Source organism: Ambystoma mexicanum, chromosome 4p (genome assembly GCF_040938575.1).
Source record: "Ambystoma mexicanum isolate Mex_15411 chromosome 4p, UKY_AmexF1_1, whole genome shotgun sequence".
Taxonomy (NCBI): domain Eukaryota; kingdom Metazoa; phylum Chordata; class Amphibia; order Caudata; family Ambystomatidae; genus Ambystoma; species Ambystoma mexicanum.
The window spans coordinates 1,284,683,976-1,284,698,514 of NC_090927.1; the positions used below are offsets into that span (position 1 = coordinate 1,284,683,976).

General features: G+C 43.8%; 1 protein-coding gene across 4 annotated transcripts in view; it reads right to left on the reverse strand.

Moving 5' to 3' along the window:
* PCNX2 (pecanex 2) overlaps nucleotides 1–14,539 on the reverse strand; it is a 3,925,748-nt gene that overhangs the window by 1,602,769 nt on the left and 2,308,440 nt on the right. For all 4 annotated transcript variants that reach the window (XM_069606982.1, XM_069606983.1, XM_069606981.1 and 1 more), the window contains one exon: nucleotides 12,280–12,421. In XM_069606982.1, coding sequence (XP_069463083.1) covers nucleotides 12,280–12,421 — 142 coding nt within the window. The remainder of the gene's footprint in view (nucleotides 1–12,279; nucleotides 12,422–14,539) is intronic.

Consider the following 14,539-nt stretch of genomic DNA (forward strand, 5'->3'; position numbering starts at 1 on the left):
TGGTATCTAACAAAATTAAGTCGTCCGCATACAGCATCCAGCTTAGAGCACAGCCATGTATTTTTGGGGAAAAGGATCGAGGCTCGTTAATTGACATGCCAATGTCCGAGAGAAACAAGTTAAATATGATCGCCGCCAGAGGGCAGCCCTGTTTAACTCCGCAGAAGGTGTTAATTTCCTCTGTAAGAGATCCCCGTTGGTCGAGGCGCACTCTGATGGTAGTAGCAGTGTGAATTTCTTTAATGGCGGCTAGTAGACTCTCAGGACAGCTCCAGTTGGTCATCTTTGTCCACAGTAGTTCTCGGTCGATGGAGTCGAAAGCATGGGAGAAGTCTATCAGGGCTAAATAGACCTTGCTTCCAGATCTAATTGCTTCCATCTTTAGCAAATTTATTAGCAAAAGGTTTAGGCCACAGCCGACACCTTTTACGAAGCCCGTCTATCGTACATCAGTGTGGTTGCTATCGACAATCCATTGTGACAGTTTCTGTTGGAGCATGGTTGCGTACACTTTGCCTAGCACGTCCAAGAGCGCTATCGGTCGATAGTTTTTGGGCTCAAGGCGATTTCCTTTTTTGAAGATGGGGACTATTATTGCAGTCTTCCAAGAGTTTGGAGTTTCACATCTTCTACAGATTCGGGTAAAGAGCTCTTCGCAAAACTCTGCCCATAGTTCTGGATTTTGCTTTATAGTGAAGTTGGTGAGGCCGTCCGGTCCCGGGGCCCTTGAGGCACTGACATTCTTAATTATCTGGAGCAGATCAGCTTTAGGGAAAGTGAGGTCCCATTTTGTTAGGTTCGATGCCATCGGGGACGATCACTTCCCTTTTTTACTGTACAGATTTTCGAAAATGTGAAGACCACCCTGCCTCTGAAACCATGTTTGTCATCAGTGCAGATTGAGGAGCACCTTCGTTGTTTAGTAAACTCCAAAACTCAGACGACTTTTTGTTACTCATCTTTAGCAGCATCAATTCTGCGTAGTTTTGGAGCATTAGAGCCTTGTGGGATCTTATCCAGTTTTTATATTTCTGTTTTGCCGCATGTTTTTCTTGCAAGAATTTTGTGGAATCTCTGGATTTTATGTGTCTAATAGTGGCACGAAGTTCCCTCTTTCTCCTCATGACCTCAACATCAAATTTATGTTTATTTACAAACCCAGGATTTCTCGATCCATGTTTTTTTTCCACAAACGATTGTAGAAGATGAACGTATTCCACTCCAAAATCAGTCTTAATGAATGTTTCTGAAATTTTAGAGACTTCATCGGGACGGAGTGACAGCCTCACTCTGTTTGGCTCGACCAGGATCCGATGATTCCAGCATTTATCAGATGGTTGTTTTGCAACTCGCAAGGTTAAAATTGTCATCTCATGATCACTTTGGGTCATCTGCTTTACCACAAAAGACAGAGTCGACTGTTGAATCTTTTCTGAGACGAAAAAGTAATCCAAGATAGAATTCTGTGCGAGTCGTCTCCACGTTGGTTTGGCCGGTATATCGCCGGTAGTGCTTCCATTCAGCATTACCAGATCTCTGGCTTACATTTCCGCCATCCATTTAGTGGCCAAGTTATTCGGTACATGAAGGACTTCGTTGTTTTTCCGTCTTATATCCATGCAGTTAATGATCAAGTCTCCACATATAATTATGTTGTTTGACTCATTTTTGAGCAGTAGATCGTCAATTGTTGATGAGATTTGATCTATGAAGGGAGTTGTCCCGGCCTGAGTATGGTTCCAATATAGGTTAAGTAGATGGAAGTGGATCACATTGTTAGTTCTAGGCCCTGCCGAGGCTAGCGTTGATACTTGAATAAAGGGCGACAAGTTTGTGGTATTTATAATACGGCACCCAGAACTTTTTTTTACAAGTGTCAGCAGGCCTGCCATAGGTCTTCCTCTGGTTTTTTTGATGGCCGGATTGAATGCCACTTTATAGGTATCCACGATCGGACAAGTAGTCAGCCAAGTTTCCTGAAGACAGACCACGTCAAGCACGTCCAGCCAGGGATGTTCGAATAGGTGGGAGAAGCCCCTAGTGTTCCAGGATCCGATCCTGAACTCCAGTTGTGCCTCTACCACCTGGCATTATCGTCTTGAGGGTCTACATAAGGCTTCCGCCAACCAGGACCATTCCTTTTGATCGCCTCTTAGATCTCTTGGGCTTAATGAATCGTCACAGCTTGAGTCCATAGCACAGGCACCTTTGATGGTGATTTTGATATTGTCATCTTTAGGGAATTTCCCTAAGTCGTTCTCAGTGGCACTACTGGATAATTGCGTTTCTTATTGCCGAGGCGAGAATGAAATTCGCTCTCTCTGGACGTTTCTGAGTTTTGATACGGGGCGATTTCAGTGGCTCTGTTAGAAGAAGACGATTCCCTATGAGCATAGGCAAGTTTGGGTTTTTGAGTTTCTGACCTATAGTCTGTTTTGGCATTCTCAAACACTTCTGAGATGTCGTAGCCCATGGACATAAGTGCAGATGCAGTGTCCAGGACAATATTCAGGACGATTCTGGATCTAAAGTGGAGGATGATTTTGTCATTTTGGTCCTCGTTTTTAAATTCCACAGTCTTGATGTCGTCAGAACGAATCGTTCTAAGAGATGGCACGTGTTGAAATAGGCATAGGACGTTTGTGCGATTTAAGATGAGATTGTCGCCGTTTTCTATGCGTTCTAGCCGGACTTTGTGAGGTGATGGACCTTTTTCGTTGCATCCTTTGTCCGTCCTGTTTGCTTGGCGCCGTTCCCTTTGGTCTGGGCCAAGACCTGATTCCTTGGTCTCGTGTCGATCCGGTCTTGATCTGGTTTTGTTCTCTTTGTTACAGTCAGGCCCATCATAAGTATTTCCTTTTGGATCGCCGTAATTTCGCGAGCCCTCTTTCGAGTCTGGAACCTTTTCCATCGAAGATTTGGGGATTGACTGCAGGAGCACAAGGGCTTTGCGTCTGTCCTCCAAAGTTTTGAAAGTCGGACTCAAGGGGACAGCCTGCGGCACGTCCTGTGCAATGGACTTTTCAAGTAAAGTGCAAATTCTTGAAGTGCCAATCGGTAGTTGAATGAGTTCCGGGTCATTTTCACCATTTGCTTTTTTTTCTGCGATTCTGGGGCAGCTACCAAGACTTCGTCTCCCGTCTCAGGGGCCAATTCCTGGGATTCCAAGTCTTCGTACACAGAAAGATTGATAAGGTCGATGGAAGGTTCATCGGCAGGTTCAGAAGACGGCTCCAGGCCCTTGCTCTTTGCAATTGCATTGGCAGTAGGGAGATCTTTATTCTTTACAGAGTCTCTCTCTTCTGTAAGAGTGTTATTGGCAGTGACATTGACAGTTTTTAGGTTCCGGAGAAATTTTCTTGAGTTATTTCCAAGTCTTTGGTTTTTTGTTTTTTGATTTTTTCGTTTTTTTTTTGCTTGTCCTAATTTAGGTACCTTTGGACCTGGTTTCTGAGGTACAGTTCCTTTGAATATGTCGAATATTTGACTTTTCGGCTCAACTATTTGTGGAATTAAGGTCTCCGCAGACACACGAGGGGCGCCCATATCCGGTGTGTTTGCCGATGTCGAGGGTGTTTGACGGTCCAACGTCGCAGGATTGTGGGAGCTCTTGCTGCTTTCCAAAGCGCAGGCAAAGTTATTTTGTTCGGATGAATCATCTGTCAGTTTTCCCAGACTAAGAGCTGGGTCCCCCTGCAAAGGTTTTTCAGTGTCGGGTGTTAGGCCCTGGTTACACAGGTTAACAGATACTAAATGAGTCAGAGGACCCATAGAACTGGTCAGACTATTTGAAACCAGGCAATTAGAGCTTGTTGATGTAATTTTCAAAGCTTCTATTGGATCACTAGAGAGTTTTGTAGTTTCCGAGGCTTCCGTGATAATTTGCTGCCTCGGAGCTCCAGTGTCCTTAAGGAGGTTGCTGACAGATGTAGAGACGGGGGGCTCAGTAAACAATTGCCCATTGTCGTTTCTTTGAGGACCTTGAGGTTCCAACCTGTCTCGCTGAGTGGCATCCTGGTGCAACGCCTGTCGATGTTTTAGCACACTTAGTGCTTCTTTGGCGATCTCGGCCAGTAATTTTTTGTCCAGTTTGTTGTTTTCTTTCTGTTCCATTAATGTTTGCAAGGCCGAGGTTGTTTTTGTTTTTAAAGCCCCGTTTTTCCTTTTTCTCAGCATTCAAGTCTTTTTCGATATTACTTAGTTTCAAGTTCATAATCATAAGCGCCACTAACGTTGTCAGGTCCTTCACGTTGTCATTCAATTGCTCATAGAGCTTTAGGAAGGGGGCAATCGAGATTCCTGTAGATGACATTAGTACTGATTGAAGTTCTTTGATGAGGTTCGCGTCCAGCCTGACATTTGAGCAGCAGTCTTTTTTATGTAGTTGAGCTTTAGATCTCCTGACTTTTGGAAAATCACGTTCTATAATTGAGGAGACGGATGAGCAGGTCTCAGACAAGGAAGAACTAGGAGCGTAAGAGTCACTCGCCACACCATTGTGGGCGCTCGTATGTTTGGTGCTTCTGAGGTTAGTTGAACGTATTTGCAGAGTGTCCTGCCTTTGAGGAGCCCGGGCTTGAGAACAGGATAAGCGAGGTGATGCCGGACACCCGGCTTTTTCTTCGTTAAGCCCTGCATTTTTCATAGTATACATTGGGTTGTGGTATGAGGTGATCCAACCTACCCCTAGTTGTGCCTCGTGAGTGGACACTGAGGGCATCCATTGTTTTTCCCGATCAGCTGAGGGGCTGACTCTTCTGGGCAAGAAATTGCTGGCCTTATTTATTTGTGAGATGCTCTGTAAGATTTTATTTACCACTTCAAGTGAGTCTCTCCTGTTGTTCATGGGTGCAGGAGGGGCACACTCTTCATGTGATGTGTTTAGTGCGTGTGGGAGCATGTCAGGGGGGCAGAATACCTCATTTTCCATTTCACAGTTCTTCTCAGCATTTCCAAGCTCAAAGTCAGTTTGGGCACAGACTTCCGAGGCTATTTTAGGTGTCAAGCAATGTGAAGGGCACGTTCTGGACTCAGCAGTCTCTGTCCGATTTGGATCCAGTCCACCATCGATTTTATCGATTTTGTCGTTGTTTCCCCAGTTTCTCATAGTGTGAGCGCGCCAAGCTAGTACCATTAGCTTGGGCAGCTTGGCTATGGGGGAATTTCTAACATAATGCGCTGTTGAAAGTAGTGAGTTAGGTGTGCTCGGCCTCGTACAAGATGTGAGCACAACTTCACATTCCGTGTCACAAACATCGGACGTAGGAGCGGGGCGCACAGAATTCCACTCCGTGGTTGGCCTCTCTCTCAGAGCTCGCTGTCAGGTCGAGCACGGGCTTCCCCGAGGCAGAAGCAGCCGAACACAAGCGGAAGGCAGCCCTGTTCGCGAGCCCATCCCCGGGACCACACACGCCCAGAGAAGCCCCAGCACCCTCCCGAGCCGACCCACACGGCCCAAGGTAAGCGGGGTGCTCCGGTCCTGGGCCTTCTGCCATGGAGCAGCCAACGTGACTGCCAACCTCTTTCCCCTCAGTCCCCCCCTCCTTCCCCCTATACGGCAACGCCACACGCGATGAAAGTTCTTTCGCGTCCTCTGCAGAGTTGCATAGTGGAGGGCAAGAGAGAGGGATGGCGGGGTACTAGACGGTGATGAATGCTTTTGGGGAGAGTAGACACATGATGGAATGTCCGCGGGTAGAGGTTTGGGAACCAATGATGAAGTTAAAGGCTGAAATGTGTTTTTCTTCACCGTTCTTTTCTTAAAAGATGGCTGAGACGGATGTAAACCTGAGTCTGCGTGTTCTCCTACTAGAGTCTCGGCAAGATCATTTACAAGTTTCATTACAGTTTTGTTGTTAAAAGTTAATTTTGTACTTACACGAGACGTGCCGAGTACATCAATGGAGTTGGGAGCGGCAGCAGAATTCCAGCGTCGCAGCTGCAGTCTGGTGTGGGGCGGGGGAGGGCAGACGGTTGCTGCCAGATTTCCCACTGTGGTTGAACAAAGTTTCTTCCATGGACGAAAATCGACCTGCCCCTCACCCTCACCTCCACACCAGAACACCAAAACACAATGCGCACACCGCGCGCTCCGCGTGTGTTAGGGATTTTAAACTACTTCCTCCTGGAAGCAGTTGCAGCAATGGTAGACAGACTCCAGTAGCAGCAGCAGCAGTAGAAGAAAGAGCCTGGGCAGTCTCAGGCTCACCAAAACACACTGCGCACACCGCGCGCTCCGCGTGTGTTAGGGATTTTAAACTACTTCCTCCTGGAAGCAGTTGCAGCAATGGTAGACAGACTCCAGTAGCAGCAGCAGCAGTAGAAGAAAGAGCCTGGGCAGTCTCAGACTCACCAAAACACACTGCGAAGGGTAATGTCATCAGTATCGAAAGAAAGCATATGATACATTTGTTGGGGAAGAATTAACATAATATCCAGAACGTTGTTCTTGCTGCTCAACAGTACATCTGTCAAAAAGGAAAAAGATACTAAATACCTAGAATCAGAATGACAACAGCAAAATGGTCTTTGATGTTTAGGAATCCTTTCCGGGCGTGAACTCTCATGAACTCTCGTGCTGATAACTGGCATTTGGGTGCCAACACATGCCCAGCACCACAATTGGAATCCGGCGTTCAGGATTTCATCAGCAAATGGAGATGGTACTGGGGCCAGGGGGCTGGGGAGGCACCAGAGCTTACCAAGGGACAGAAAAACACAGTTTACGGGTTTCACAATGTTTCCTTAGTTGCAGCTCGGGATCCGAATCCGCTATGAAAGGGAATGAAAGCCGCGAGCGTGATGACGTTCACGCCTTATATAGTTAACCCTGAAGTACTTCCTAGCAATCTAATTCAGTGAAAAGAATGGGCTGGTCGAGCCGCCATCTATAAAGGACTTGAATTTTAGCGCAGACCATATCTTCTAGTCCAGGAAGGTTGCCAAAGCCTACCTGGCAACAAACAGGATTGTATCTGCTTAGGTTTAGTGGCAGGAGTGTATTTCCTGACACACCCCACATCTTCCATATCCTGCTTGAAAAAGAGAAGAACCAAAATGTGCGCAGGCGAAGAAGGTCGAATTACCTGTCTCAAGATTCCTCTGAACTGCTCAAAGAAACACACAATTAATATAGAGTGTTTAGTAAAGAAGTAACATTTTTCACATCTCTCCTACTGCCCGGGATAGAGACAGCAGCAAATGCCAAATGGCTCCAGATAGTGAGGTGGGAGGTCATACAGCTGGCAAATGACACAGAGCAAGGCCTTAACGCAATAAAGGTCGAGAAGCGTGCCATGTGATTGATGACCCTGCAGAACTGCTCATGGCCATGGAAGGAGGGTTTTGCCGCAAAAAAGTAGATTCCTGCTGCACATTCATGCCTCCAAATGACGCTGACAATGGCTCCCTGATGCAAATAATAGGAGCACTGCACACCCTTGGTTTGCATATGCAAAGTGAAGTTGCCACAACTGGTTTGAGGGCCTTTTGCCTGGGCACCATCCTGGATGGGGACTATCATGAAGATGTTGGTGCCCATCCTCGTGTTCGTATTGATCCTTTTATGTGCCTGCCAATTGGGTCTCCGATGCTGTGCCAAAGCAGAACATAACAGTGCCATGATGATGGTTTAAATTGGGGCCTCTAGTGCACCTCGGGGTACAAAAGGCAGTGCTGTCCAAACAGATGACCCAAACAAGCCACGCATGGTATGGATAGAACAGCGTCTACACCCTCCTGCCACTATCACTACACCCCCACCTGAGCCCAAGCATTATGGTCAACATTGGGTCGTTTTAGCGGGAGATGGGGGCTGTATATATACGACTTGCACACCTGAGGAGTATGCCCAATCTGGCCAGCGTTTACACCACGTATGGAGAGCATGGGTACCCACGGAGGGAACGCCACCATACTTAGATGCTGACAGATTGGAGAAGGAACAAATAGTGAAGGAGGAAGTGGAACGGGTAGCCTGGGAATTCATGCATTTATTTTTCCCATGTGTAAAGTGCACAAAAACCCAAGGGCATCGAGACTCTGAAGAATTAAGGGAAGGGCAGAATGTTAGGAAGGGGACATGCTCTTCCTGCATCCCCAGTTGCTTTAGGATAAGGCAAGGATGACCACAGGCACTATAAAAGACCAGGGGAGAGGGGTTCTGCCCTTAAGGTTTTTGTACAATTACATTATTGCATGCTTTGTAGGCACAGCACATTTGTAAGTATAGCAGCCATCTTAGATATTTGTAGCCATATTTTGGCACACATCTTAAACGTAGTGCGATAGTCAGCTCACCAGTTCTAGGCCACAAACATGAGCAAGGGAATAGGTTGTATCCCACATACCAATGAGAAAGGCCACAGCTGCAAAGGCCCATAGGGGGCTGGGAAGAATCTGCCCTGCAAAGCCACAGGAGGAGGAGTCAGTGTCTGTGAACGATGTGATCCCATGAGAAGGAGGGCACAGGCCTCCAATTCCCACCATTCCCAATCCTACATTATAGCACCCCAATGCTCTGGCTTTAGGACCCCTGAATTCCAATGTACCAGATAACCCGAGACCGCTGACCATAAACCTGTTGGATCCCGGATTGATTATAAAGATCAGACAGCAGGACTTTCCTGCTTTCACTTCTAGGTCACGTTATTTGTGCTGCAAGGTGCAGGGAGGGATAACATTATAGCCTAAAATGAGGGTGGAAGACCTTGGAGACATGCCGGCCTGTCTGGGAGTGAGAGAAGTGTGTGAGTTAGTGTGATCTGAGTTCTCCCAGGGGCCCTTGTCTGCTTATGCCACGTGCAGTGTTACAGAAATAGAGATGCATTGTTTTGTTTTGCATATAAATAACCAATTGCTCAGCCTTACACCGATGATGGATGAACATCGCCCGCGTGAAGGAAGATGGATGGACGGGGCTGGGGCCAATGGCCCAGCATTCCGTATGGAGCATGCTGCCCATGTATAGGGTCCTACAAACCAGCCACGCAGGTTTTTTACTGTATGTGATGACATCACTGATGATGACTTGTACATTTATAAGGTTCTGCCCGTGCAGGTTTTGGCAGAACGTTCTGGGGCAGCAGAGTTCTTTGTTGGCAAACTTATTTTTGTGGAAATAGACCTTGTTATCCTTGCACGAGGTGTATTGGACCTTTTCTCCTAGCGGGTTGTATTTTTTCTGGTGTGAGCATCTAGAGGGGCTTGCCTTCACCATGAACCACTATCTAACCTTATGGGATAACTATTTGTGGAGGTTATAAGCGTTAAAGTACCACAGTTGGCCTACTGATGTTGAACCATGAAAGTGTGCAATCTAATGTAGCTGTAAATCTCATTAATAGTGGTTAACCGTTCTTTAGAGAAAGTAAAGGTATGTTATAGCAAAAGAAGGCGAAAAATTAGGGAATGTCGTATTATGATGTTATTTATAAGTTTCTCTGACTCTCTCAAGGAATAAAATAACCGGTATCGCATCACAATTCACAGGACAAAAATGATTAATTGCTTTTCATTTTATAAATCATGTCGCACTAACTGCGATGTAATTTCAGAGAAGCTGAGCATCTTTATTATTCTTTGTACCAAGCTCCAGGACAGAACAGGGCCTATACAGAGGAAAGCAGAGATCCAGGCTGCAGGCTGACCCCAAAGTTCACTTTTAATGAGCACTTTGGCTGATGGAAACTACAGATAAGGGTGACAGTGTAGGAGTGTGTCTGTCTTTCACTGTAAGTATTGGGGGGAGAGACGCAGGATGGCACTAAACAAGTTAGCCCTTTCTCTCTGATCCATCATTGCTTCCACCTCTGTACCCCAGCATTTTTCTATTTCATAATTTGTTTGCTCACTTTTGCACCCTTAAAAGGTCTACCCCTTTTTTATGTTCACTTTGCTCTCATGTATCCATCGACCCTATACCTTTCTCTCTTGCCCATCTCCCCACATCACTTCTGAGAGGCTCTTCTTTCATCTATTTCTTTCTCACACATCTTGCTTCCTAAATCAATTGTCTAATTCCCCTCTCTTCCCTGTACACCTTTACTGAGCTCTATATTCCACTCAGATTCCAATGGCCTTAAACGTGATAGGCCTTCATGTGCGCATGCAAAAGGCTATTTTGTTGTGCATCTGAAAGGATGTGAACGGTTGAGTGTGCACATGTCCATTTTGCGTGTGCATATGTGAAAGGCTACAGTTGTTTGTGCCTGAAAAGCTATGCTGCATATGAAAGGCTAGGCGTGCACATGTAAGGCTGAGGTCTGTGTTCATGTGAAAGTCTGCATTTCTCATGTGAAGCTGCAGTGTCATGGTATGTATTGCTGTGTGTATTGTACATGTTACCATTTGGAGACCATCTTAATTAAATGACAGCACCAAAAGCTAACATTATGGTTAAACCATCTATTACCAGGTTCTATTGTCCGAGCCAAGCATGCAAAGCGTAGTCTTTTTTAATGAATGCACATGCCATGTGATGGGAACTTGATATGCATGCTGGCATTAAACTCATGACAAACATGAACATTCCATTGATAATTGCCAGGTTTATAATTTAAGTGGCTGTGCAATACATGAAGCCTCCCCTAATTTGCATATGTATTGACATCGCTGGAAGCGATACCACAGAAAATGAGCGCATATGTAGCCTTGGATATTAAATGTGATGATGGTAAGTTACATTACAAACGTTTTTATAAGTAAGCCAAGAGACAAATAACTTTGCTGTTCAGATTAAGGGGCATTATCATTATTATATATGAAGCAGTAAGTGAGCTTTTTTGTGTAGCATACACATGTCAACTGAATGGCCCGTGGGCACTTCTGTGAGATCAAATGATTCCAAGGATCACACACGTTAATTAATTGTGAAGCCGGGATTTGAGACCAGTCTTCAAAATAAGGCCCATAACCAAATACCTTCCCAGCTTTAGTTGCTAGAAATAGTACTTTGGTTTTAAATAACTCTGTTTTGTAGAGATGTTTTGAAACCACTATGGTCGTAGCTTTAGTTACTAATTCTTGAATGGAAAATTGCAAGAACGCAAAGTAATTTTAAGCTAAAAAACATCCTAGGAGTTTGGTAAATGTACGTTTAAGACTTACACATGAAAGGTATTGTACGATAAGGTCACCTTCTTGAAGTCATTGTTTGACAGACTCAAGCTTGCTACTGCATATCATGTGATGGGAAAGTGAGCACTTGTCAGAAACAATGGTTCATCAATGAACCACCACTAATATGGAGCGTGCCATTTAAAGGCTCTGCCGATAGATATGTGTGTGTTTATTTTATTTATTTGTACATTTGTATAGCGCACTAAGCGCAAGAGCATCAAGGCACGGTTGCATGACCAGCTACTCAGAAATGTACAGGCATTGGGATAAGCACAGTGTTATAGTTATTCAGTAAAAGTTACTCTAGCTTTGAAGTTCAAACTACAGTGTTTTTAGAGTTCTTTGGAAAGTCCAGTAGGAGAGTTCAGCATGTAGGGTGGGAGGGAGGAGGTTCCAGTGTTTGGCAGCTGTGGCTGGGAAACTAGTGCCTCCAGCTTTGGTCCTCTTGAATTTAGGCGGAGTGATGCGGTTGGCATAGGCAGCTCTGGGAATTGTTGACTATTGTTGACTATTTGCGAGGCACTAATGGGAAGCCCTGTTGAATTTGCAAGGGTAGCGGTGTCCGGTCACATATCCAATAAAAGGCATCCTATTTATAGTACCACTGGTGAAACAAGCCTGCGAGGTCCCTAGGCCCTGCTGCCGTATAGGTGAAACATGTCTTGCATTGGCCCTGATTGAATTTAAGGATATACAAATTTGCGAATCATATACATTGAATTGCTAATCAAAATATTTTTATTTAGCAGTCTCGACTAATCAAATTTCCAAGACTAATTTATGCCTTGCTCTCTTGGTTTAAGATATGATTGTCCGCATTTGTTTCACTATATATGTACTGAGAAATGCATGATAAATGTTTATATAAAAAGAATTATATAGTGTATCTATTCAATCAAAGTGAAAATTGTAAGTTTCCAGCACTCTTTAATACGATATATCTTTGTTCAACCTCAGTTAAAGGCAAATGGATCAGCTAACTGTGTCACTGCGGGATTCTCTAGACACATGTACTTAGGTGTTCTCCTTCTCCTTTATTTTGAACCTCTGTTTAAGCACATTACTAATGAATGAAAGAGAGAAATGACCATCAAAACTGGACACTTTTTGAAGATGATTTTCAGACTTACATATATCATTTATAAGATGTAAACCACTTACTGGATCTCGAGCCTCTTAGATTGTGCAATCGAAAAAGCATCAATTGTTAACTCGTTCAGAATTATTGCTGGATACAAGATATATTTTTCGACACTCTCAAGACATATATAAAGTTTCTCAAACCAAACAATTTGAGCGGCATCTAAAAAACACAAAAGCAATATCAGAAACGAAATGCTGTATTTATTTTGAATATCATAAATCTACATCAATCTTTTACTGAGACTTCTTGATTACTTTTTTGAAACATCCATCAAGGAATGCAGAGGCGGCAAGTTCTTTTTATTTTAGGCTAATCATATAATCTAAAGGGGAAAAAATGGAACGTAGCACAACAGTATACAGGTACCCCTTTTATTTTTTCTGAAATTAGATTTGAGCTCATCTTTCACTTTTTTAAGGCACTGGCTGATGTATATCCACTTGGGCCTTCCTCTGAGTTTGGTGGTATCCTGCAGTATTTCTGCAGAAATATTGCTTAATTTGTTACTGTTGAAATGCCATTCATATTGGTGGATTTATTACCAGATCACAAGTGGCAGCATGGCAGTGTCAATCCCTGTTGTTTAGAGATTTGGCAGATTTATTGAGGTCAACAATTACACCCACAGTAAATCTACCAATTTATAGCCCTAATTTATCTCCAGAAACATACTGGAGGTAAACCCTTAACTTCATGGTCATACTTGGAATACAGCAATGCCGGAGACCTGACAGTAATTCTGTTACCACCAAAAAGGTTGGACTAACAGAATTATGGCCAATAGATTTACTGCACTGCTGAACTTGCAATGAGACCCTCGATAATACAATAGTTAACAAATGAAAAAAGAATAACTGCGGTATACTTTTATTGCACACCTAAGAAGTAATAACTATCTTGAGCATAACCAAAAAAGGAAAATTCGCTACAAAAAGGATGGCCACTAGCTATTGTGCTTATAAATCAAAGATGATCCATTCACTGAAAACTGAATAGACAAAGTTATGATGTGGCACAGTACTGGTAAAATATTACTCTCTGCATGTCAACACGAGGAAAAAAGAAAAGAAAAGAAATGGAAGGTGGTTCCAAGGAGGAGAATTTAGTGAGGGTCAATGAATCCTACTGAAAAGGAGAAAGTTGCAGCTCTCTAAATTACAGTTGCAACATGTCTGCATGCTTGAAAAGTATTGAAAATGAGCAGTATTCAGACAATTTGAACCTCCATTGAATCAAAAACAACATTCTATTGCCGCTACTACCGTGGGGCTAGTTTTGAAAGTTTTCAATGCATATGAACTGAAACCCAAAAATATTCCTATCAAACATTCCATATCGTGATTTGAAATGGCAAGTGGGAAGTGACATCTATTAACCATATTATAATGAGCCGCAGATGTGTATATGTATTGTAGAGATGTGGAAGGAGGAGACTGACACACAGTGGCATGATTTTTACTAAAGACTTTCATTTTATCAGAAAATAAAGGAAAACCCCTACAGGACCCTATTACTAAGAGGAAGTGTCAGAATGTCTGTAACCAAACATCCAATGTCCTGTGTCAAAACCTATTTCCTTCCCTTACACTTCTAACTAAACTAAATGGTTGGTGAGTCTTCTTAATGCAGAAGTATGGTTTCCTTTTTCTGTAGAACAGTACCATGCCAGTCGTCTGGAGGGACTATGTTAGGGAGAATTCTCCAGAATGGCTAATTTCCCTTACCTACTGAGTCCCTCAGCAGCTTTGCCGGACTTCTAGGATTTCTTTCTTTCAACTGGTAAGAGTGTGAGCCTTTTTTCTCACTCTTACATGTGCTTTGCTGTGTGTGTTTAACATTTTTGTGTTCATAGACTGGAGCCTCACCTACTCCATAGGCATCATCTTTTTACTGTGTGTTACACAGCACCTTCAGTGCAGAGGGTTGTCTTTTAGACTTGCCAACTCAGAGTCCATTTTCTGGGACTGACTACTGTCTCCCAGAACATGTAAAGTTGCCATTGACTTTATTAGTCTCTTTAAACCACAGACCCAGTACACCCCATCTTAGATGTAGTATTGGAAAGGGTTAATTCTTATCCCTTTCTGTCTGTTTCTCTTGGAGCATTGTTTTGCTCCCTTTTCATCAAGACTTGGATGGTGGCAGTGGTAACTACCCGTTTTTTCATACCGCGGTTATCTTAAATAACCATGGTATTGTTTTAGGCTATTTTATTAGCCTCAAAGATAAACCCGCTTCACCAAATATATATTATTTTGGCTCCGGCTGGGTTTATTC